This window comes from Rousettus aegyptiacus, unplaced genomic scaffold (genome assembly GCF_014176215.1).
Source record: "Rousettus aegyptiacus isolate mRouAeg1 unplaced genomic scaffold, mRouAeg1.p scaffold_m13_p_6, whole genome shotgun sequence".
NCBI classification, from domain to species: Eukaryota; Metazoa; Chordata; class Mammalia; order Chiroptera; family Pteropodidae; genus Rousettus; species Rousettus aegyptiacus.
In genome coordinates this window covers 90,257,314-90,281,243 of record NW_023416309.1, presented here as the reverse complement: position 1 = coordinate 90,281,243, position 23,930 = coordinate 90,257,314, and the positions used below count along the sequence as shown (strand labels likewise).

The window sequence follows — 23,930 nt, the reverse complement described above, 5'->3', positions numbered from 1 at the left end:
CTGTAAGTGGATATGATAAACTCAGCATGGTACCTAGAAAGTGCAGAGATGGAAGTCTGCACTAAAAACAAGGCTAATAAATGCTTCTTGTTAGGCACGTCTCAACAGGCCTAACACTGTGAGTGTTTGGCACCCAGTAAGCCTTCAGCTGATATGAGTTGAATAAATAACTAGCATGAAAGCAGGTGACAGATATCAATTTTTGACTTATATTGTCCCATTTTATTGGTATAGAACACTCTCAAAACTGCCAGTTTTCTCCCTTGCAATATTCAAAACTGTGACAGCTCCCACCTCCATCACATAGTAAGGAGGGGAGGTTGAAAGCCATTGACGATCTTAGCGCATACTGCAAATCATGCACCCCAGAACTTCCTCCCGTTGCAAACTTACAGGAATCAACCATCCATCCTCTCCAACGCCCCCACCTTCTTGTTAATCCGCCCACCGTTATCCCTAAGCCACACCCTCGAGGTCCCGCCCCTTTCACCCATCCGCACCCTCTCCCCAAGGCCCGCCCCCTCAGGCCCTGTCGGCCTTCGCAGCCCGCCTCACACCTCCGCCCCACCCTGGGGTAGCGCCGCGGGCCCCGTCCCCGCCTCCAGTCGCCCCCTCCCCGCCCGTGGTCCCCTCGCCCCCTCCCCACTCCGAGTGCGTTCGGCTTCCTCCGCCTCTTCACTGGCCTCGGCGCCCCGGGCGGACCCAGAATCGAGCTCGCGCACGCCGAGGAGCCGGGGCGGGAGGGCGGCCCGAGGCCTGGCCCCGCGAACCGCGCCTCCGCCTCCCGCGAGGTAGGGCCCCGGGGTGGGCGGGGCGGGGGCCGAGGCCGCCGACGCCCCGCGGAGGGGCGGGGGCGGGGCCTGCCGGGGGCCGCGCCGGGCCCGAGCGGCGGGACGCGGCTGTTGGCGGCGCGGGGGCCGTGCGGGGCCGGAGCTAACGGTTGCGGGCGCCGCGCGGCCCACGCGCGCCATCGCGCCGGGCGTCCCGGGCCGTCAGTGTGCGCTGCGCCCTACCCCGCGCCGGGCGAGGCCAGGCGAGGCGAGGCGGCGGCCGGGGCCGTTGGAAGGGGACCGAGCGCGACCGCGCTGGGCGTCGCCCCTTCGGCGCGACAGGTCCGCGGGGCCTGGAGGCGCAGGAGCCGGGCCGCGGGGAAGAGCCGCGCGCGTGCTTCCCCCGGAGAGGGCGGGCCCGCCGGAGCAGAGGGCGCGCTCCGCATCCCCCGAGAGCAGGAAGCAGGGCAGGACGGGCACGGCGAGCGCGCGGCGCACCCCGCCTGGGTCTCTCCTCGCTCGGAATCGTCCTTGGAGAAGATGGAAGGGGAGGAGCGGCCGGAGCCCCACGAGGGCTTCTTTGCGGACGGGCACCTGGTCCTGTGGACGCTGTGCTCGGTGCTGCTGCCGGTGTTCATCACCTTCTGGTGCAGCCTTCAGCGGTCGCGCCGGCAGCTGCACCGCAGGGACATCTTCCGCAAGAGCAAGCACGGGTGGCGCGACACGGACCTGTTCAGCCATCCCACCTACTGCTGCGTGTGCGCGCAGCACATCCTGCAGGGCGCCTTCTGCGACTGCTGCGGGCTGCGCGTGGACGAGGGCTGCCTCAAGAAGGCCGACAAGCGCTTCCAGTGCAAGGAGATAATGCTCAAGAGTGACGGCAGGGCCCTGGACGCCATGCCCCACCACTGGATCCGGGGCAACGTGCCCCTGTGCAGCTACTGTGTGGTTTGCAAGCAGCAGTGCGGCAGTCAGCCCAAGCTCTGCGATTACAGGTATGGTGCTTATTGTCTCATGATGCGTAGTATGAGTAGGGACTTCTGGCGTGGGCGTAGAGCCAGTTTTGATCTCTGCAAATGGCTTTAACTGCCCACTTGGAGAAAACAAGCTAATAAACATCCCTGGTAACTGTACAAGCAGGGCAGCTAGCTTTGCAGTAGTTAAATGCCGAGATAGTGCATCTAGCCTCACTCCTCGGCCAACCTGCCCTTTTGTCTGCCATTTTTGTAGGCTCTTAACTTTCATTCATAGGTCTCTAAGTGCTGCGTATTTCATGGCCACCGTGTGTTACAGTTTAGCTTTTGTTGCTATTGATCATCTCCATTTTATGCAAGGAAAGATGAACTATGGACAAATTAACTTTTCCCTGGAGTCGCAAAACTGATCCATCCTCAAGTGTTGTGTTACACATGTACAAGGAAAACAAGTGTCATTCCAAAGCAGCACCTTTAATAATGACATATAACACTAAAAGGGATATTCCTTGTGTCAGTAGTCTTTCAGGACATGTAGCATCTTAGACAAGTGACTTGAATTAAGTCAAGACTATTTTAATGGCTTTTAAATACGTGACAAAACATTTGTCTTAAATCTTGTCTGTAATAGGTGAAGATGTCCTTTGCTGGCACTAGAGATTGGTCATAAAAGAGGATGCTGCTTTGGAGATCATTATTCTAACTCATTTCACAGTTGAGAGAATTTTACTCAGTAGTAAAATAGAACAGGCATCAAGGAATTCTAACGCCCTGGACAGGGCTTGGAATACCATTAATACCTAGCCTTATCTCAGCCATAAATCTGGACATCTTCATTCTGATGAGTTTTATTTCTGACAAGTAGAAAGGCCCCTAAACATGTTTAAAAAGTGAAAAACTGGCACTAGATAGCAAGTTATTTTTTTATCTAAAAAAAATTTTTTAATTAGCGTGATCACTGTTAGGTAACATCTACCTTTAAAACACTTTAAATAGTTTTACACATCAAATTTAGATATAAGAAAACTTTTCCCAGAATATATTTTAAAAAACTACAGAGTTATGCAATCATTTTTATTTGATCTGTTTTAAATTTAGATGTCCTTTTGGCATGAGTGAGAGCAATGTTACCAATGTCTTTAAATTTCAGAATTCTCTCTGTAGGTAAGTTTAGTCTTGAGGAGTTTGGGATTAGTTAGAAAGAAGACATGAATTTGAGTATTGCTTTATTTTCTTTCTTTGTGCCTGTGTAGAATTAGATAAAAATGGCTTCCATAAATATCTTAACTGCATTTCACCTACTCCTTAACAAATAATCATAGTGTTCTGATCCTCCACCCAAATGACCGTCCCAGAAATTCATGTCCGATGGGGTCCCTGCTCCACTTAAAACCCTTCAGTTGCTCCCATCACATATACTGATGGTCTTTCAGTGTAAACTCCAAGTGCTTACTTAGCACAGTACACAAGGTCCTACACGCCCTCTCTTTGCTGCCCGTGCTTCTAGTCTTTCCTACCACCACCTGCATTAAACTTTGTGTACCAGCAATGTCAGGCTGGCTGTGGTTTCTTAAAATGTCATGCTTTTTCTTACTGTCCTTTTTCTCAAAGCTGTCCTTTATCTTAAGTATCCTTCTCCTGACTAGATTCTGAGCATCTTTAAAGACTCGTCTCCTTCCTGCCCTTTCCTTCAGGAACCCTTTGCCTGACCTACTCATCCCCACCCCCAAATTTTCTCTTCATGATGATGACATAATATCCTATTTCTAGGAGGTTCTCAAAATAAGGTCCCCAAACCAGCAACATCAGCATCACTTGGACACTTGTTAGAAATGCAAATTCTAGGGTTGCCAGATTTAGCAAACCAAATAAAACAAAAATAAATTTTTGTTATATTAGAGACATACTTATGCCAAAAGATTATCTATTATTTATCTGAAATTCAGATTTAGTCAATCATCTCCTGTGTTTCCTGGCAACCCTACCTTCACCCCAGACCCACTGAATCAAACTTGGGCTGGAAACCAGCAACCTTTGCTTTAACGGGCCCTGCAAGTAATACTAAAGTTGGAGAACCACTGCTATATTTGTGTATCTTTTTAAACATGAGCCTCTGTCCTTAATTTTGTTTCCTACTCCTTTGAGCACAGTGAATGAATGTGATGATAGATCTCCTTTTCTTGGCTTGTTTTTACTGGTTCCTGAGCAGTCTGTTCTAGGATGCTAGAACCCCTCACCCATGGTAGAAATTATATAATTTAGGAAGTGTTTATTATTCCCAGAAGGGAAGAGCACAGTGTCCTGAAGTGGTACATATTCTGCAATGTTCAGAATTAGTTTTATTCAGAATTAGTCAGCTATGATCTTTCGTAGGAATGAAATGTTTTAGAAAGAGAAACAAGATAAATATCTATTTAGAACTTTTAAACACATACCGGACTGTCTCTGGATTTTATCAAGCACTGTAGGGTTGCGGGGAGAGGGGTCTCCTATTGTTGGAAAGTCCATAGATTTTTAAATGAACAGTGAAGCTGTTCCAGTTAGCCTTTCAAAGGGCAGTAATGACAGGTGATACCCAATTTTAAAGCCTATAGCCCAGTTAAACTCTGCAGATAAAATGACAAAGTTTCTTGAATTTGTACTCAGTCATTATGTAGCTTTCACATATCAGGCATCAGGATTGTGCCAGGCACTGTGCTGGATTCAACCTTTCCTGTAGATTTTTTTTTTTTTTTCGTATTTTCCTTCCTCTTCTCCTAAGCACTACAAAGTATTTCCATACTTAATGTCTTATCACTCCTACCTTATATTTCCTTTTTTTCTTCTCACCTGTCTGCTAATGAAAATAGAAAATTAGGTTAGTTTTTAAGTATTCATCATATTTATTAAATAAACCTTTGTTCTTTAGAACTATAAGGTGCCTTTTTATTTGTAAGGCCTGTGTTCATTACATCCCACTCCATCCTCCACCCCTCCCCCCCCCCACACATACGCACTGTGCTTAATGAAACAAAGCTCTGACTCCTGGTAATTACATTGGCAGCTTTGGTCTCAGCTTTGATCTTAAATTTTAGGTTTCTGTGTTCTATTGGTATGTGTTTATTCATTTCATTCATTATGTGAAACAATGAAAGATAACAAATTAACTTCTAGAGCAGAAGTAGGCAAACTTTTTCTGTAAAAAGTTAAAACTAAGTATTTTAGGCTTTGCAGACCATATGGTCTGTCATTAATTACTTAACTGTACCATTTGTCACAGTACAAAACCAGCTGTAGACAATACATAAATGAATGGGCATAGCTGTATTCCAATAAAACTGTGTTCAGAAAATCAGGCAGCAGATGTATGTGTAGTTTGCTGAACCCTGTTCTAGTGTGAACTTCATAAGTAACCATCTTAACTTCTTATGTAATTCTGCTGCTTCTCGCAGCATACTAAAGAACAGAGCTGTTGTGAACAGGTAACTTTAGAGAAAATAATAAGCAGCGTTGCCAGCATTGGTTTTTTCCCCCTTGTGAAACTTGTTTTTTATATACAAGAGTGGCACTTAAGGTAATGTTCTACGTCTTGATAAGGGTTTGAGTTAAATATGTTCATTTGTCAAAACTCGGTAAATAAACGTATTCCTACCGAACAACCAAAGTGACTCCATCTTAGGTATAAGACTCCATTTTAAGCACAGGCCAATTTCCGGAAAAGCCGCAGATAGCCAGACGATCACCCCACCCTAGACTCAGCCAATCAGAGCAACTATGGAAAGTAACTCTCCAAATTCCCCGTCTTGTTCCTTGGCGCCATCACCCAGCCAATTCTGCTGAGCGACAAGCTCCTTGTACCAATCCTGTAACACCAAGGCATCGCTCCTCATGCTTACGATTTTTCCCTTAAAATACCCCTAAAGCCCCGTGTTCAGGACCGCCTCCTACTCACTGCTGCGTCAGTGTGCGGACTGCGGTCCGGACTCAAGTCTGAAATAAACTCCCTCTTGCTCTTGCATCGGTGTCGGCTTCTTGGTGGTTCGTGGAGATACGAGTCGGGGCATAACACTACATTTCATTGTATGTAAATTTAATATCAAAAGAAAAAACCTTATAATCAAATAACAAATCCGGGTAATGATATGCTTGCTTGCCAAGGTATTTGGAAGTTTCCATTTCAGTTTCCTTGAAATGCACCAAAAACAAGATGGATTAAACATACCTGTTCACTGTAAAAAAAAATTTTTAATGCAAAACATTTTTAAAAAGCAAGGAGACTATCCTTGTTTTGGGGGAGCACTAGCTGAAGTATGGAAAGGTAAGATCTCATAATGCCTGCAATTTACATTCAAACGATTCCGCAAAATACGAATTTATATTGAAAGATAGAAAGCAAATGTGTAAATAAATTATGGTATAGCCATACGATGTAATATTACTATTCTTTACAAACCATGTTTTTAAAAAATATTTAATGGTATATGACAGAATTCATGATATAGCATGGGAAGAAAAGTACCATCCAGATATATATACATCGTATCCCTAACCTGAAAACTAAACATTTATGCACTATAAAACTGAATAAGTATATCAGAAGTTAAAAGCAGCTATCTCTAGATGAGTGTTATGTTTCTGTATTTTCTAAATTCTCAAGCATAAGCTGCTATTATCTAGTTTAAAGTACAATTTAAAAATTTATAGAAGTAGCTCATGAATATATTCTGATTTTTAAAAACACAAGCAATTTACAAAAGAATATAGAGTAAAAAGCAAATATTCACGTCCCTCCGCTCCCTCAGTCCCACTTTTCTTCTCAAAGGAAACTGCATGAAATAATTCAGCGGGCATCCTTTTAGAGTATTTTCAATAATAACATTATTTTTTTTCATACTATTTTAAAATTAATAGTAGAGCAGTGGGCAGAAGTACCATACTTCAGCTGCATAAGCAATCTATTATAGTTTGAAAGCAAATACCCACAAATGTTATTGTGCAAGTTATTTTGCAGTTTTCCCTTTAACGGATTATGCAGGTAACTCTTCTTTCAGCGGTAAATAGGACTCATGAATAAATAGCAGTAATTACTTGATGAATCTGAACATCCAACTAGAAAAACAACCTTAAAATAGAAGGCCAAGAGAGTTGATCTTGGGGTGAAAGAGTTCTTATCCCCTTTTTTTAAATTATTCATTTAATTATGAACATTATTTTTTGCCAGCCTGCTTTTGTCTGTACAGTCTGTGAGAGGATTAAATACTTAGCAGATTAATTATAGAAACCCGGGACCTTTACCGGCATTGTTTATTCCGTGCTGGCTTCACGCATAAGTCTAAACATAGAGGCAGATCTGAATGTACATGTCTTCTGTCCACATGTCAAATGCAGACATATAGATTAGTTTTGTATCAACGGCCAACAGGAAGTTGACTTACTATATTTACTAGTGTTCACAGATGGTTATATAAGTGAAAATATTTTCAAACTACTCAGGGTGCTTCAAGGACCCAGGCCAGTGGGGCATTTAAGCAGTAAGCACTTTAGGCCTCACGGACCTAATTCAACCAAAGCACAAGTAAATAATACACAGAATCATTGTTCTGGATCAGCTTTTGTTTATGTGGATTATATCTATTGGTATTTACCATGTTATAAATTAAAACAGCTTGTTTAAATGTTCGTTTTTAAAAGATTGATAATGGTAACATAGTGTATTTTTATCGAAATGAAAATTTAGTGAGAAGAGTGACATTGATTTACATTTTGGATACATTTCTTTGGCTTAGAAGTCAGCTAGATTCTCCTATCTGCTTCTACATTCAGTGTATTGATGTAGCTCCTGTCATACAGCTCCTAGAAAACTCCACTGTACACTTTTGAGAGAATGAGGGTGAAATAACATTTTACTATTATTATTAAAATGATTTTAACCTCACAGACTCCCTGAAAGGATCTTTGGGGCCGTAGATCACACTTTAAGAACCACTGCTGTATTAAACTACCAAGTATGTTTCAGTTTATTGCTCTGTTTTCACTATGCAGATACAACTACAAATCTTTTATTTGCCAGATTTTATGCTCAGTCATGATGAAATTGCTGTTTTAATGTGCAGACAAAAATGATTGGTCTGCAGATCAGTAAGATTATGGTTTTAAATGATTATCTTTGTTCCTTTCTTCCTTCAGGTGCATTTGGTGTCAGAAAACAGTACATGATGAGTGCATGAAAAATAGCTTAAAGAATGAAAAGTGTGATTTTGGAGAATTCAAAAGCCTCATCATTCCACCAAGTTATTTAACCTCCATTAATCAGATGCGTAAAGACAAAAAAACAGATTATGCAGTGGTAATCAGAGTTTATTCTTCCTATGTAATTAATTTCCAGAAAGTTGTTTGAGTTTGCGTGTGAGAGTTGCGACTGCATATGTGTGTATGTGTGTGAGTAGAATTGTTATGGTAAATCGTAAAAACCTACCCAGTTCCTAGAGATGAGTCGCAGATCTTGAGTTCTTTCACGTCTGAAGGGAAATTGGAAATGTTATGTTAGTGGTTTCTAAATCACTGCCTGTATCTGAATCACTTTGGGACCGTTTTTAAAAATACAGGTTCCTGAATCCACCGCCATTACCACATTCAATTTCGTAGGTCTAGGGTAGGTCCTGGAAACCCATGTTTTTTAAGGTCTTTGGATGATTCTGAGGAACAGCCAGGTTTGGCGTTCATAATTGTTGTCAATGAGAAGGAAACAGATTTTCCTTACACGTTGTTCTAAAAGAATCTTTCTGTTTGGAACTTTACATAGGGAGCCTGGAGCTACTTTTACATTGGGCATCCGATGCTCCCACAAATAATGTTAAACATTAAAGCTGTTAACATTTTACAGTATGTTTGTATAGGAAAATTGATGTAAATATATCTCTTAGTCTTTATGTAACTCTTAAAGAATCACTATAAAAACTTGCATTTATTTCCTACTTGAATATGCCAAAGAGTTGGACTGTTTTATTTTAAAATTAAATTGTGCTTTTTCCAAGTTAGGATTTTATATCTTAAATGTCATCTTTGTTGATATTCTTGCAAAAGGAAGAAGCATTTTAAAACATGTTGTTGTGATACATATTTTTTTAATGTACAACCCCTTCTATGTCCAAATTCAATCTGAGATCAGAAGGGATGACAATTGCTAAGAAAAATGAAACACAAGTGAAGGGAAGAGGAAAGAAATTGTTAGGTTAGAAAAACAACTTCATTTGACTTTTGGGCTTTGTACAAATTTGGATTCTTGCATCTATCTGTTTCTCAGTACCCCCGTTTAAAATTTTAAAAAAGAGAGGGGGGGAAAAAAACCTTCCAAACAAAAATACATTAGAATACCTCCAGAAAAGGACAGTCAAGGTGAAAGAACAGAGAAACTCAATGTTCATTCTATGAACAGTTGAAAGAACTTAAAGTATATTGCCTAGGAGACAAATTATGTAGAACAAATGACATTTCTAGTTTCAGGAAGCAAACTTAGAACACTGAATAAAAGTTATCAAAAGACAGGTTTTTAACAAGTGAAAACTTTCTAATAATTTGATTTAGTAGTGGAACAGGCTGCCTTGTTAGTGAATTCCTTCTCATACCGCTATCTAAGCATATGCTGAAAGACTTAGCTAGAATAATAAAGAAGAGAATTATACATTAAGTGGAAGTTAAATTAGTTCATCTCTAAGTCCCTTTCCATTCTTAGAATTCTTTGATTTTTATACTGTATTGATTGTACTGGGATAGTAGTTTTTTTTTTTTTTTTTCCTCAGCAAATTACAGCGCTGTTATCAAGAAATGAAAACTTTACTGCTCACCATTTTTGAGATATTTAACCCTTTCACTTTCCTTAATTTTGTTAGCCAGCCTCTAAGCTCGGAAAGCAGTGGACTCCATTAATAATCCTGGCCAACTCCCGTAGTGGAACTAACATGGGAGAAGGACTGTTGGGAGAATTTAGAATCCTTCTAAATCCAGTCCAGGTAACGAAGGAAACTTCATCTCTGTATTAATCTTTTCATTTTTAACTTTGCGCTCTTCCTAAATTATAATGGTTGTTACTGCTTTAAACCAGTAATCAATAATTATAAGAAAGAATAATAATTATAAAAGAATCAAGTGATTCAAATATGTGGAGAAAGAGGAGCACCCGTGGTGGGGATATAAAATGGTGCCACCACATTAAAAAACAGTTTAGCAGTTTCTTAAAAAGTTAAATATATATTTATCATACCACCTAGCAATCCCGTTTTTAGGATTCGACCCAAGGAAAATATGTCCCACAAAGACTTACGCAAATGTTCATAGCAACATCTTTCATAATAGCCAAAAAGCAGAAATAATCCAGCTGTCCATTAGTCGGTGAGTGGATAAAACAAGATGTGGCCTACCCTTGCGGTGGAATGTTATTCAGTGAGAGAACAAACCACTGATACATATACACTAAAATGAATGAGCCTCTAAAACATGCTAAGTGAAAGAAATCAGATGCAAGCGGCCCCTACGGTAGGATTCAGTTTATGTGACCTGCTGAGGAAAGGCAAACTATGGAAACAGAGTCTGTTAGTGGCTGCCTGAGGGTAGGGCTGGAAGTTGGAAGTGACCGCACGTGCACGTTGAGGGATCTTACTGGAGCTAAACTAGACTGTGGTGGTGGTTCTACAACTCAATAAACTTACTAAAAACTATTTGTTTACTTGAAATGAGTGAATTTCATTGTATGTAAATTATACCTCAGTTAAAAAAAATAAGATAGTGGGGGTGGGGGGAGGTAGACAAGGTAAAAGAGGTCAAATATGTGGTGACAGAAAGAAATCTAACTGGGTGGTGAACGCACAAATATATATATATGTATAAGTCTTACTGTTAAAATGTACAGCTGAATTTATTGGATTTTGTTAACCAGTGTCACCATAAAAATTAAATTTTTAAAAAATTTTTAAAAATAAAATAAGATCGTGCCACTAACATTGAGGTTAATGCTAGTAGCTTCTGCATTGATAAACTAACCCCCCTTGTGCAACAATCAAAAATGCAATAACTTCTCCTTCCAATTTGTACTTTTCCCTTTTAGTGCTACATAACTTAAGGAAATTATAAAAATAATAAAAAGGGAAAGAAAATCACCTGCAATTTCCCTACACAAACACATTATTTTCATTTGTTTGTGTTCTTTCCATAAATTCTCTGTGCATCTACATATTAACATTACTATAACAATAATCTAGATACAAATTTGCATTGTTTTCTTTACCTAAAGGTATAAATATTTTTCCATGTTGTAACACAGTTCTAATTATATATGTAAGGACTTAGATAATTAACCTAATGAATGTATAATATATTTATCTGGTCTCCTGCTGTTGGAGGTTAGTTTGTCTCTAAGGTTGTACATTTATCAACAACACTACAATGAATACCTTTATACACGGTATTTTCATCTTTTGGAATGTTTTTGTAGATCATTTACAGAATTATCAATATTAAGGATTCTTGTATCTTTGTCATTTTATGCATGTTGCAAAATTGTTTTCTAGAAATGTATACTAAGTTATACTAGTAATAGATTTTTTTAAACCCAGTTTAAAATATGAAGCACTAGTTGATGTTAAACATCACATTCTGGTTTCATGTGAACAGGCAGGAAGGAGTGTCAAATATAAAAGATTGAATTTGTATGTCAGTACTTAATTATAAGGGGAATCATAGACAAGTTATTTAACCCTCCTCTGCCTTGATTTCCTGGTCAATAGAATGAGGCTTGCTCATTTTGATAGGGACAGAGTTGGAATGAGCCAAAATGAATATTAAGAATCTAGTGTAATTCCACTTCTGGGTTTTTATCCTGAGAAATCCAGAATATTAATTTGAAAAGACATGCACCCCTCTCTTCATTCGGCATTATTTATGATAGCCAAGATATGGAAACAGCCTAAGGGACCATCAATAGATGAATGGATAAAGAACATATACATATATATACACACAATGGAATATTAGTCCTAAAAAAGAAAATCTTGCCACTTGCAACAATGTGGATGGACCTAGGGGTATTATGCTAAGTGAAATAAGTCAGACAGAGAAAGACAAGTACCATATAATTTCACTTAATGCGTGGAATTTAAAAAACAAAGGAACAAACCAAACAAACTTATAGATACAGAAAACAAATGGATGGTCCCCAGATGGGAGTGGGGATAGAGGGATGGGTGAAAAAGGTGAAAGGGATTAAATACAAATCACCGGTTATAAAAATGGTCACAGGGATGTAAAGTACTGCACAGGGAATAAAGTAATAACTATCTATGTACAGTGTCAGATGGGTACTAGATTTATCGAGATCACTTTATAAGGTTTATAAATGTCTAATCACTGTGCTGTACACCTGAAACTAATAGCATACTGAATGTCAACTACAATTGGAAAATAAATTTATTTTTTTTAAGTTTTAAAAAATGTAGAGAAAAAAAGAGAGCCTGGCGTAGAGCCTGGCATATTGTTAAAGATGAATGCATTGTAGGCAGTCTTGTTATTTAATCATACCTGTACTCATCTAGCAACAAATCATCTTCAGAAGTGGAGGGCAGTGTCGGGTAAAATTTTTTCCTTTTCTTTCATTTCTAGGTTTTTGATGTAACTAAAACACCTCCTTTCAAAGCCCTGCAACTTTGTACTCTTCTTCCTTATTACTCAGCTCGAGTACTTGTCTGCGGTGGGGATGGGACTGTGGGCTGGGTCCTGGATGCAGTTGATGAGATGAAGATTAAGGTACTTCCAAGATAATTATACAGTATTTTTGATTGTGTTTTTATTATGCAGATGTATATAAGAAAACCACCAATTTTGAATATTATAATGAAGCAGTTAGCATAACCTTTAGGAAAACAACATACAGTTGTTATATTTGTATCTGTATTGCTTTGGTCTTTAAGTTTTACCAAATATTATCCTCCAAGTAGTCTAAAGAGAAAAATCTAAACTCTATCTTCCATATTCTAGGGACAAGAAAAATACATTCCACAGGTTGCAGTCTTGCCTCTGGGAACAGGCAATGATCTATCCAATACGCTGGGTTGGGGTACAGGTTATGCAGGAGAAATCCCAGTTGCACAGGTCTTAAGAAATGTGATGGAAGCAGATGGAATTAAACTGGACAGGTAAGTCACACTTCCCCCAAAAGTAGATTTTTTGAGCTCTGAGAGTATTGTTTGGTTTACAAACAAAGTCTTGTGTAAGTTATAAAGTGAAATGTAATTTAAAAGTAAAAAATTGTCTTAGTTGTACTCATACATAGATGCTGGTATTTTATTTAGCTGTATATTTTGTCATATAAGGACTGAAGTCATAAGCTGATTACGTACCTCAAAATTTGCAAACTCACTTAGATGAGCTTATTTTTTTTAATGCTGTATTAATAGAGAGACCTCATATCCCAGGCATCCAGAGTTGATTGTTAATAGTTATCATTAATTAGCATTTAATCTAGAAATAATTATAATTTTTTTTTTAATTTCTATCTTTTAGATGGAAAGTTCAAGTAACAAATAAAGGATACTACAACTTGAGAAAACCCAAGGTATGTTTTCAGGGCTTCAGTTGTGAGTAGTTTCAATGAACATGATGGAGTTCCTCTGTGGTGGGTCACAGAGACCTGGCACTGCTCTCTAGGAACCTGGTTATGGAACGGAAAACACCTGCATGTGCTCCACTCCCACGCTGGACTGTGACTGTGGGAGAGAGCCCGTGCAGGGCACTGAGTTCCGCCCTGGTAGATCAGGCGAAAAAGACTTCAGGGTCCTTAAAAGGTAAATATAATTTAGATCAACAGAGACAAGAGCAAGACTTTCTAGACAGAGAAAGTAGAGACCAGATAGTACAAATCATGGTTAACAAATAATACAGAAAAAGCAGATCTGTATTAAAAAGATGCTCTGGAGATAGTGTGCAAATAGCTTAGAAACCTGCACAAGAGCAAAAGAAGGGGAATCGTAGGATGAGGACAATTCAAAGACATTCTAAAGGTAGAATTGATCAAGACTTGGCAGCCAATTGGTATTAGGGGAAGAGAAAACATACACATTATTACCAGATTTCTAGTTTTGATGAATGGAGAGCACATTAAGATAAGAAAAATAGAGTTTCAGGTTTGAATAGGAAGAAAATGAGATTTGGGGTATATTAACCTCAAGCTTGAACAAGAAGTTGGAAATTCTGGTTTTATTGCTCAGGAACAGAACAGAGCTGGAGATGTAGCCCGAAGAATCCGGGCTGAGTTGGGAAGTCAGATAAACTAAGTGGGTACCAGTAGTCTGGGTTGAGACCGATAGAAGCAAATGTAATGGGAACACAGGAGTGGGAAGCCTGAGTGCAAAAGCAGAGCCGTTCTGGATGAGGAGATCTGAGGTGCAGCATCTTAAACAGAAATGGAAAAGGAAATTCATATCTATAGTTATCAGCCTGAAGCATAAAATAGCTCTGTGAGAAGAGTAAATGCAGAAAGTGTTAAATTTTCATAAAGAACATGAAGACCGAGATTTACATAACATACCACACAGGCTCAGACTGACACATAATCACATAATCTGTTGCTCATTCTTACCCCTTTCCACAGGAGTTCACAATGAACAACTATTTTTCTGTTGGACCCGATGCTCTCATGGCTCTCAATTTTCATGCTCACCGTGAGAAGGCACCATCTCTGTTTTCTAGCAGAATTCTTAATAAGGTGTGTTGGATAAAATAACATTTCCTGCTTATCACCCAAGGTACAGTGCAAATCAGTGATTCAGTTCTATCTAGCATCCTTTCAAGTAGATTCAGATAGAACTAACTTATGGAAACACTGACCTGCTCTGTTTTGTCTAAGACTATCAAATTAGAACCTTAAACATATTTTATTAAAGTACTTTAGACACTTTTTAAAATATAAAGTTGGATGTTTTATAGCATACTTTGCTTAGAGGGCAACTGAGCGGAATATATTTTACTTAAATGGCAACTAAAATTGGAAGGAAATTTTAGGCAGGATAGAGTTTTGGGGAAATCATTAACAGAAAAATAGATTCCATTGGCTTGGAAAAAAACCAAAAGGTAGATAAGGTAAGCGAAGAAAGAGTTTTTTCCACTGGCTTTTAACCAAGGTTATCACTTTGGTTTCTAGTAGAGTTTATTCCTTTGGTGGAAGGTTTGTCTTAGAATTTTTTCTAATGACTGTTGGTGATTGAGAATAGAATACGAAAAATAAATGCAAAACAATTTTGTTCCTGGTTCTGTTTTACAAATATGTTAGGTTTATAGATGGTTTCCTTTTAGTATAGGTAATAAGGCCATAAGTATTGCTCTTCATACAATACAGTTGGTAACTAACAGCATTCTCTGTGCTCCCACCAACCTTTTAGTATTCAAAAGTGATTATAAAATGTTTACTACATTTATCTGTATTACTTAATCTGAAGTTCTAGAAAAAAATAGAATTTTCTAATTTTAATATAGCTTTTTTGATAAACGGAGAGAAAATACCATTTAGGCACAAACCACCCTATCCCATAGTGTCCCTAAAGAACAGGCTAACTAAACTCTAAAATAACGGGGTCCCTTCTCCCCATGGAGTATCTGATCCACTCTAAGGAAACATGACTTAGCATCCATGTCAGGGAACGTTGGTACAGTGTCTTTTTCTTCCTCGCAGGGCTTGTTTTAATATATTTTATGTTCATTTTTCATAGGCTGTTTACCTATTCTATGGAACCAAAGATTGTTTAGTGCAAGAATGTAAAGATTTAAATAAAAAAGTTGAGGTAAGCTTTTAAATTTTAGGTAGTCTCTGGATTATGAACTTTTTTTTAAACAATGCTGAATGTTCTATTAACATATTTTGGTGACATATATAGAGTATTTACTGTGTTGTCAGGCACTTTACTACATGTTTCATGCACATTATCCCACCAGATTCTCACCACAGCCCTGTAAGGCAGGAACCATCCTATTCCCATTTGTTCAGAAGAGAAAACTATTTTGGAATTAAGTAATTTGCACACATACCCATGTAATCAGGATTTGAACCCAGGTTTATATAACTCTAGAGTCTGTTTAGCTCTTACGCTAAACAGCTTCCGTTCATACATGGCGGCTGATATGAAGTTCCCTAACACAGAGTGCCTGATGCATCATGGACTCTCAGAGGGAGTTGAACCTGAAGTTCAATCATATTGTGGCGGTAATATAGCTCTCCTACATACTAAGGCAAAATGAAAATGTCTGAGCAGAAAAAATAGAAACTTAATGACTGTTTATTGCTGCAGTATCCCTGACATCACGATATGGCAGTCATGCATATATTCCTCGCTTGCTTCCAGAAACAATCTATAATGGTTAATAGCAATGAGAGAGATGTTAATACGGAGAAACGTAGAACTAGTAAGATAAGGAAAAAGAGAAGAGTCAAACAATAAACAGGTTTCTCTATTAATGTCTGGAATCTGAAAATCAAGTAAGAGATAGCTAAGTGAAGGAGGTGAAAATTGGTCCAGGCTAAGAACAGCATGTTCAAAGGCCTGAAGGCAAGAGAGAGCATGGCGTATTCGAGTGACTTCAAGCTGGAGCATAGTTTGCAGGAGGGTAAGTGGCAAGAGCTGAGGCCGGAGAGTTGGATAGAGGCCAGTCACAGAGGGGTTCCTATTCACATGTTAAGAAACTGGATTTCTTCATGAGCACTGAGTCAAGCCATTGAAGGGTTGTGATTGGGGGGTGACACATTTGCATTTTATAAGTGTCAGTCCAGCTGCCAGGTGAGAGTTGACTAAGAGGAAACTAACACTAGAGCCAGATCAGTTTAGGAACATTAAGAGATGGCATGCTGGACTGAGATACTATCAAGAATGAGGGAGAGTGGTTGATACTTAGAAGTGTCATCAGTTGATTGGTTTTAGTGATTAATTGGCTGTGGAGGGTAAAGGCGAAGAAGGCAAAGAGAACTCCCAGGTTTCTGGCTTAGGCAACTGGGAGAGGATGGTGCTGCTCTTCTCCAGGAAGTAAATTGGTAGAGGGGTTGCAGAGAAGATGCTTCATTCAGTTTGTACATAGGAGTTTTAGGTGCCATAGTCAGTTGGAAGTGTTTCAGATCTGGCCCAGTTCATTTCCATGGGCCAGCAAAATAGCTGTCAGCACAGAGGTGGCAATTAACAGTACAGAAGTGGCTGAGATTTTCCTCCAGAATCTGTAGCATGAGAAGAGAAAGGAGCCCAGTACATAGCTACAGTGATGTCGGCACTGGAGCTCTCAGTGGGGACCAAGGGGGATCATCCAGAAAAGGAGTCTGACTCTCAGAAAGCAAAGGAAGAGAGTATTTCAGGAAAAGAAATGAGGGGTTAGCAGTGTCAAGTGCTGCTGAAACAGCAAGCTAGGTAAAGCCCTGGAAAATAAAAAAATAAAATAAACAGGATTTGACCAAAAAAAGACTTTTAACTTTGGTTAAAAAAAAATATTCATTTGTTATAATTTGTTTATCATAACAAACATTGAACAGGTGGGAAAGGCCAGGTTACCTTGCCTGTGGGGTAGGAAGTAGTCTTCTCTTTCACATGCATCTCACATCTACATGTATGAAAAAGGAAGTGAATCTAAGTGGGTAGGTCTGGAAATCGTGTGCCCTATAATAACTAACTACTTGGATTTCTTTAAAGCTAGAACTGGATGGTGAGCGAGTAGAACTGCCTAATTTGGAAGGTATTATCGTTTTGAACATTGGGTCCTGGGGCGGCGGCTGCAGACTCTGGGAAGGGATGGGAGACGAGACCTACCCTCTAGCCAGGTATGTACATTTGTAGTCTATTTTTTTATGTCACTGTTTTCTTTAAAGCAGTCTGTTCTTTACAGACTTTCAGCTTTTTAAAATTTTTCCCTCAAATTTTGTGTATACTTAATATAAATATTTAATAAGTTGATGGTCCACATACGTTAAAAAATAATTGTCCTGATTTTATTTTATTGCATTGTATAAGCCATATTTCTTTTTTCCAATTTTAGGCATGACGATGGTTTACTGGAAGTTGTTGGAGTATATGGGTCTTTCCACTGTGCTCAGATTCAAGTGAAACTTGCAAATCCTTTTCGAATAGGACAGGCACATACAGTGCGGGTAGGTGAAATATTGCTGTAACAGGCTGATTTGTCCCAGTCCATTTCTAAGCCATTGATATGTAGAATATACACATTGTAGCTTTCCTTAAACCGGTTTACAGCCCATGGTGTTGATTACCCTCCACCAGGGGCTTGAGTGGGATGGAGAAGAAACAGGAAAGAAGGCCCTCGATCCAGTTGAAGAAATAAAGTGTTCAGTGGGAAAGAATCCTTTAAACAATCACTGAATAAGGATATATCCAGATTAATTTTCTAAGAATAAAATGCTAAGATATGTCCCTAAGTATGTTGAAAGTACTATGGATGATGTTTTATTAAGAAAGACTTTCTGAACTTTTTTGAGATTTGACTCTTTTCTAATTATTTGTTCCCTAATGCCAGCTGATTTTGAAGTGCTCGATGATGCCAATGCAGGTAGATGGGGAGCCATGGGCCCAAGGGCCCTGTACTGTCACCATAACTCACAAGACGCATGCACTGATGTTATATTTCTCTGGAGAACAAACAGATGATGACATCTCTAGTACTTCGGATCAAGAGGACATAAAGGAAGCTGAGTAGTTGGATGAGGAAATAAAAACTTACTATAGAATCCTCACAAACAGTTGGATGTGTAGTCATCCAAAAGTAGAAATCCTCTGTCAACTAGTCTTAATTTTACTAGTATAATGAGTATACGTTCCTGTAAATAGCATTACAAAAACAGCTAGACTTCCAGTTGTTTACAAATGCCTGTTCTTTTTCAGCAAAACACTTTAATCATATAGTATTTATTTTAAAAAGTCACAGAAGGTTCCATGAATGTGAAGTGTCTTTTCATGGCTCTGTAATTGCGAGTGAGGCTCGCACTGAAGGTGTGCTCTCATTCCTATTATTGAACGACACATTTGATGGACACATGATACATCCAGCAAGATGTGGGTGGAACATCATTTCTAGGTGGTTGGTTTCGAACCAGTGCGGGTAATACTGGGCCCCCTCCTGCAGCATGCATTTTAAGATTTCCTATAGCCCAGCACCAGGTGGATCCATAAGTATTTAATTTCAGGAAACCCTAAAAGGAGAAATGATACTTTAAAATTTTATTATAATTTTTATTTGAGGTGCATTTTCAGGCTCCCAGATGTTGGTGGGTAACCCTGGTAATGACCTTGTTGAGCTGAAATTGAGCATCTTGTTTATAACCCAGTGTAGCCAGAAGAGAACCACATAGGAACTGGTAAAAATTAACATTCAGAGCACTTTGGATTTAAAGTTACAGGTTCCAAGCCAGACAGTACACCAACTTCTCTTTTGATTAAAAACAATGTCAGCAATTCAAAAAAAAAAAAATGTACTAAAGAAAATTTACTGGTCATACTAATTGCTTATAAACAGTTCAATAATGATTGATAAGTTTTAAAAAATCAGCGATCTTGTAGTTTGTAGTAGTCTTTTATAGCCAAAGTACTTAACAGAATTTCCCCTTGGGAAAGTGAATCCTCTGCTAAATCCTCTGCTAAAATGTTTGTATTGTATTTATTTTTAAATGAGGGAGATTTTTTTTACTTATTTATTTTCTTCATTGTGGTAATTTGTGTTTAGTGTTTATATAGCTTTATTTAATACGTTAAATTGATCACATAAGTTTTATTCACAATCAGATAGAAATGCAGCTTATTGACTAAGTAATTAAAACCTATAATTTAATTCTCCTGATAGTCTCATTCTTCAGAAGTATTCCTTATTTAAAAAAAAAAAAAAAAGGTGGTATGAAAGCACTGACAAACTATTTTTGAATAACTGAAAGTTTTGTTTCATTGTTTAAGTTGACCCTCAATTGCCAAAAACTCACTGAAGGGTTAGGTTAGTCTCTTGGTTACCCATCAGAGGGCACTCTTCTCTTGTTAACCACTGTACTCCCTAAGGTCCTGCAGCTGAGCAGACCCATCTGACAAACGGCCTATTCGTGTACTTGGCGGTCTTTCATGACATTAATCTCCGAAAGATGAGACTGTATCCCCTAAAACACCATTAGCTCTTTTTAAGGATCTATTATGAATCTGTCATGCATGAATTGCCATAAACTTACATTTCAGTTACCTTCAGGCCCAGGAACAACTTAGTGCTGTATATAGTAGTCAGTACATTATATAAAATACTTTTATTTTGCTTAAATTAACCTATGGATCTCAACAGGAGATGCTAAATTCTAGTACTGAAGGATTCTGTGAGATGTTTCACCTTTCTCATACACCTTTTACAGTAGGTAACCCATTGTGAGAGTTTTGTGGATTTTCATTTATGGGCCGATCATGTTTTGAGTATAATGAGTTTTATTCTTTAATTCATGGTCAGAATTGTTACAGATATCACATTTGACAAATGTATTATTACATTCACTTGCTTTAGACTATATTTTATCTATAATTCATACTTCTAATTGTTAAATCAAAGTATATTGTTAATTTGAGATATCAGAATTAAAATAATAAAAGTAATGATATAGGGTTTTTTTAATTGTTAAAACTTTAACCATTATGTTACATTGGATGTAGAACATGTTTATATACAACATCCTCATTTATTTAAACAAACTGGTTTTTCAGTTTTCATAATCTACTGAGGTTTTTTTTCCCTACTGACCCTTCATGAAGTTTTTCTGTTGTCTTATTCACGCATTCAGACTTAATTTTTTTTAGGAAAGTTATTTCAGAATACCATGTTATAAAACATTATTTTCGCAAAATTCACTTTTTAGGCACGTTGACTCAGCATTTCAAATAAACAAAGACATGTGTCTCGGTTTAATTACAACTTACAAGACTCATGTTTGCAAGTTATATATTAGGGTAGCAATTGTTTACATTATCAGGGATCCTACCCTTTACAAAAGATAATATGCCACAAGACTTTCCTGTTCCATTTGACATTGTCTTGATTTCTTTAAAATAATACTTCTATATTCTCAGGAAGAAATATATGAAGTAAAGCATATCTCCATGTCTGTTGCGATTTCTCTCGTCTTTTACTGAGCTCATACATTCCTAACTCTTGGTACACTTAGTGGCTTAAATACTGAAAACCTGGCAGCTCTGTGGATTCCTTATGTAAGTAGATGGTGATAATTTTCAATGTTTTGTTACATGTAATAGAAATCAGACTGACTTGTGTTTTAAAATATAGGTTTTATTATAGTAAGATTACACAATCTTAAATGTGTTTTAGGTTTTTCTGCAACAATTAGCTGTGAACCCTTAATTATAAGCTAATGTTGATAAAAATTTTATAGTTATTTATTTTTATTTTTTTAAGGTGTGTCAAACACGTGTAGCATTTGCTTTTTGAAATACGTAGGCCTAGAGTTGTGAAATATACTGTGTCCAAAATTGTAAAGTCCTTTTTGCACTGTAAAAATGACTACTACAAGCCTGTCAAAAAAAAAGATAGTTTGCATTGTAATATAAAGTAAAATTGTATTTAATGTACACTATGGAATTTTAAATTTGCACTAACTAGAAAATGTTAAAGGTTATAGTAATTTACAGATTCATGTGGATCCGAATACGTAATTTGTAATTGTTCAGCCGAAAAAATTATAGTTTCCTTAGAATGGATGATAGTTTTATGTGGTTTTCCCTCAAAATGATATTATTAAAGTAAAAACCAGCACTTTGTATTCACATTTTTTAAAATTCTACCTATCTTGGGACAATTATTTTGTTAATCTAGACATTTAAAAAGCAAAAATAGTGTTGTTACTCTATCCCAATTGAGAAGGTGTGTTCTCAATAAAACAGAAGTTTGTTTTGGTTTTACTTTTAAAAAGTATATCCCTGCCTTTTCAGATTTATCCTTTAAGAACTATCTCATGTTTCTCAAAGTATGCTCTGCAGGCTGTCTGCAGCATCACGACTCCTGGGAGCTGGGCTGACAGTGTGAATGCCTAAGCCCAGCAGTCCTTGACTTCGTGCACTAGTGTCTCTAGAGATGGGATATAGGCATCTGTGGTTTTATTCACAGGCAGCTCAGGCGCTTGTGATATACGCTGACATTTTAAAGCTACTGGTCTGCCTCGTGTTCACCTGGAACTTTTGCTAGATGGATACCATGCAGGAAAACTGAATTAATGTTCTGAAAATTGTTTTTTCTCCAATACACTGACTGCCCTCTTCCCCCCAAATCTTCATTTTAAAAGGAATTTGTTGAAAAACTTGCTAGTATCCTATCCAAATAGAGATATTTATCTAAACTCTATTACATAGAAATTCATGCTCCAGGTTCTTATATGGAACCACACGTTTTGGAGTATGATCCATGGGGTCTTGGAAGACGAGCCGTGCTTCAGGGGCCAGCGCAGTGGCCGCCCCTGGGCCCTCTCACCTCAGCCAGTGCCACTCCAGTTGGGGTGCCGCTGAAGATAAGATTGCAGTAGATAAAATACTTCCTCTCTTCAAAAAAAGATTCCACTACTTTTTTAAGAGTTTGGAGGCCACTACTCTAATGACTTGTTCACCTGGTTAATTTTCTACTCATTTACATACTCAGAAACCTCAAGTTTTTGGTAAAAATGTATTGGAGGTCTCAGTTGCTGCTGGGAATATGACCACTTAGCTATTTCGCAGGTTTTAAAGGCATTTTGTCAAATAGTAAAGTACTGGCTTAGCCCTGTTCCTCGTATTTCTAATTTTAATATAGAAATGGGTCATAGTTATGTAAATACACACATAGACACAGTTTTATTCCCCATAGCCCTGACTATAGTCAAGTACTTGTGGCTTGCAAGTCTCAAAAAGGTACATTCCAAAGTTCTGGAGAAAAAAAAAACAATCAAAATATGTCACCCTCTGATACAGATGTTGAAGTGTATTGCTGATCTTAGACCCAAGACACTTCCTCAGTCTCTGCAAGGACACCCTGGGCTACGTCACCGGTGAAGGACAATGTCAAAGCAGAATGCATTTAACAGAAGACAAGCTGTAATCTAGGTGTGGTGCTTTCGAATAACAGGGAATGTTGCGAGCTGGAAAGTTAGGTTGCTTCCCTTGTTGTTCTAGCATTATCCAGGCAAGAGGGCATCCTAGTCAAATGAGGTGGTTAGGCTGTGAGAAGATTCCTGGAGTGAGGAAGGCCTTGTGTAGTTGGATGACAGTGGTTCATAAGAGCTTTTGTTTTCATTACTGCTTGCTGTTTGGGCTCTCCCAGCAGTATTTCTCTTTAATGTGTTCTGCTTAAGTAAGTCCTGTAGATAAAATGGCACTGCAATTGTAATTCTGTTTTATACACGTTGAGAGCAACCTGGGTCCTTGGCCCTACTCGCTCTTGCAGGTGAACTGACTGAACCAGATCGCTGAACCAACAGTGTAGAGGAGGCTTCTGCCAGCTCCACGGAGGCAGCCAGCCGACCTCTTGTACCTTCTCTCCTTCTGGCCACTGTGCTACATACCTGTCATTTAGTTACTCGGTGTTAACTGCTTTTGTTGTGTTGGGTCTGTATTGTGGTCATTGCCTACAGACAGAAATGTGAATTAAAGCATTTGATATGTTGAAGATGTTTGCTTGTTTTTAATAAAAATACAGCACTTAAAAAGCATGATTCTCTGTTGTTTTTAGACAAAACAATGAGAAAATAAGTGGCTAAAACTGAGTATGTTCACAGAAGATTTGTTTCACACAAGTTTGTCCTTGGCCTAGCCCAGAACAAACATAATATTTAGCAAGTTCTGGGTCAGATACTTCTCGACAGAATATAAAATTTATTTTGTATGGCTTTTGTAGCCTAGGGGCACAGAGTGTATACACACTTGAGTAACATTTAGGAGAAATATACATTGCCATGCTAATTGGCCCATGGCAAAGTAGAGGAGTAAGTAGAATAAATGAGGTTAGTTCATCCCATTTTAGTCAGTACAGTGGAAAGAATATAGAATGTATTTGAAATATCTAGGTTAAAAACCAACCTCAGCCACTGTTTAACATTGGGCAAGCTACTTATTCTGCCTGAGCCTCAATTTTCTTTGTAATAGTGGGAGTTAGTGCCCACCTAGAGATGCAAATTCAAATG

The 23,930-nt window shown here is 38.5% G+C and overlaps 1 protein-coding gene across 1 annotated transcript; it reads left to right on the top strand.

Moving 5' to 3' along the window:
- Positions 1–916: 916 nt before the first annotated feature.
- Positions 917–22,693, top strand: DGKE (diacylglycerol kinase epsilon). The gene is made up of 11 exons (XM_016154929.2): positions 917–1,765; positions 7,910–8,069; positions 9,613–9,732; positions 12,374–12,517; positions 12,749–12,906; positions 13,274–13,325; positions 14,361–14,474; positions 15,475–15,546; positions 17,431–17,558; positions 17,774–17,885; positions 18,269–22,693. The coding sequence occupies exons 1-11, from the start codon at positions 1,311–1,313 to the stop codon at positions 18,446–18,448; spliced, it is 1,695 nt and encodes a 564-aa protein (XP_016010415.1). The 5' UTR covers positions 917–1,310; the 3' UTR covers positions 18,449–22,693.
- Positions 22,694–23,930: the final 1,237 nt, after the last annotated feature.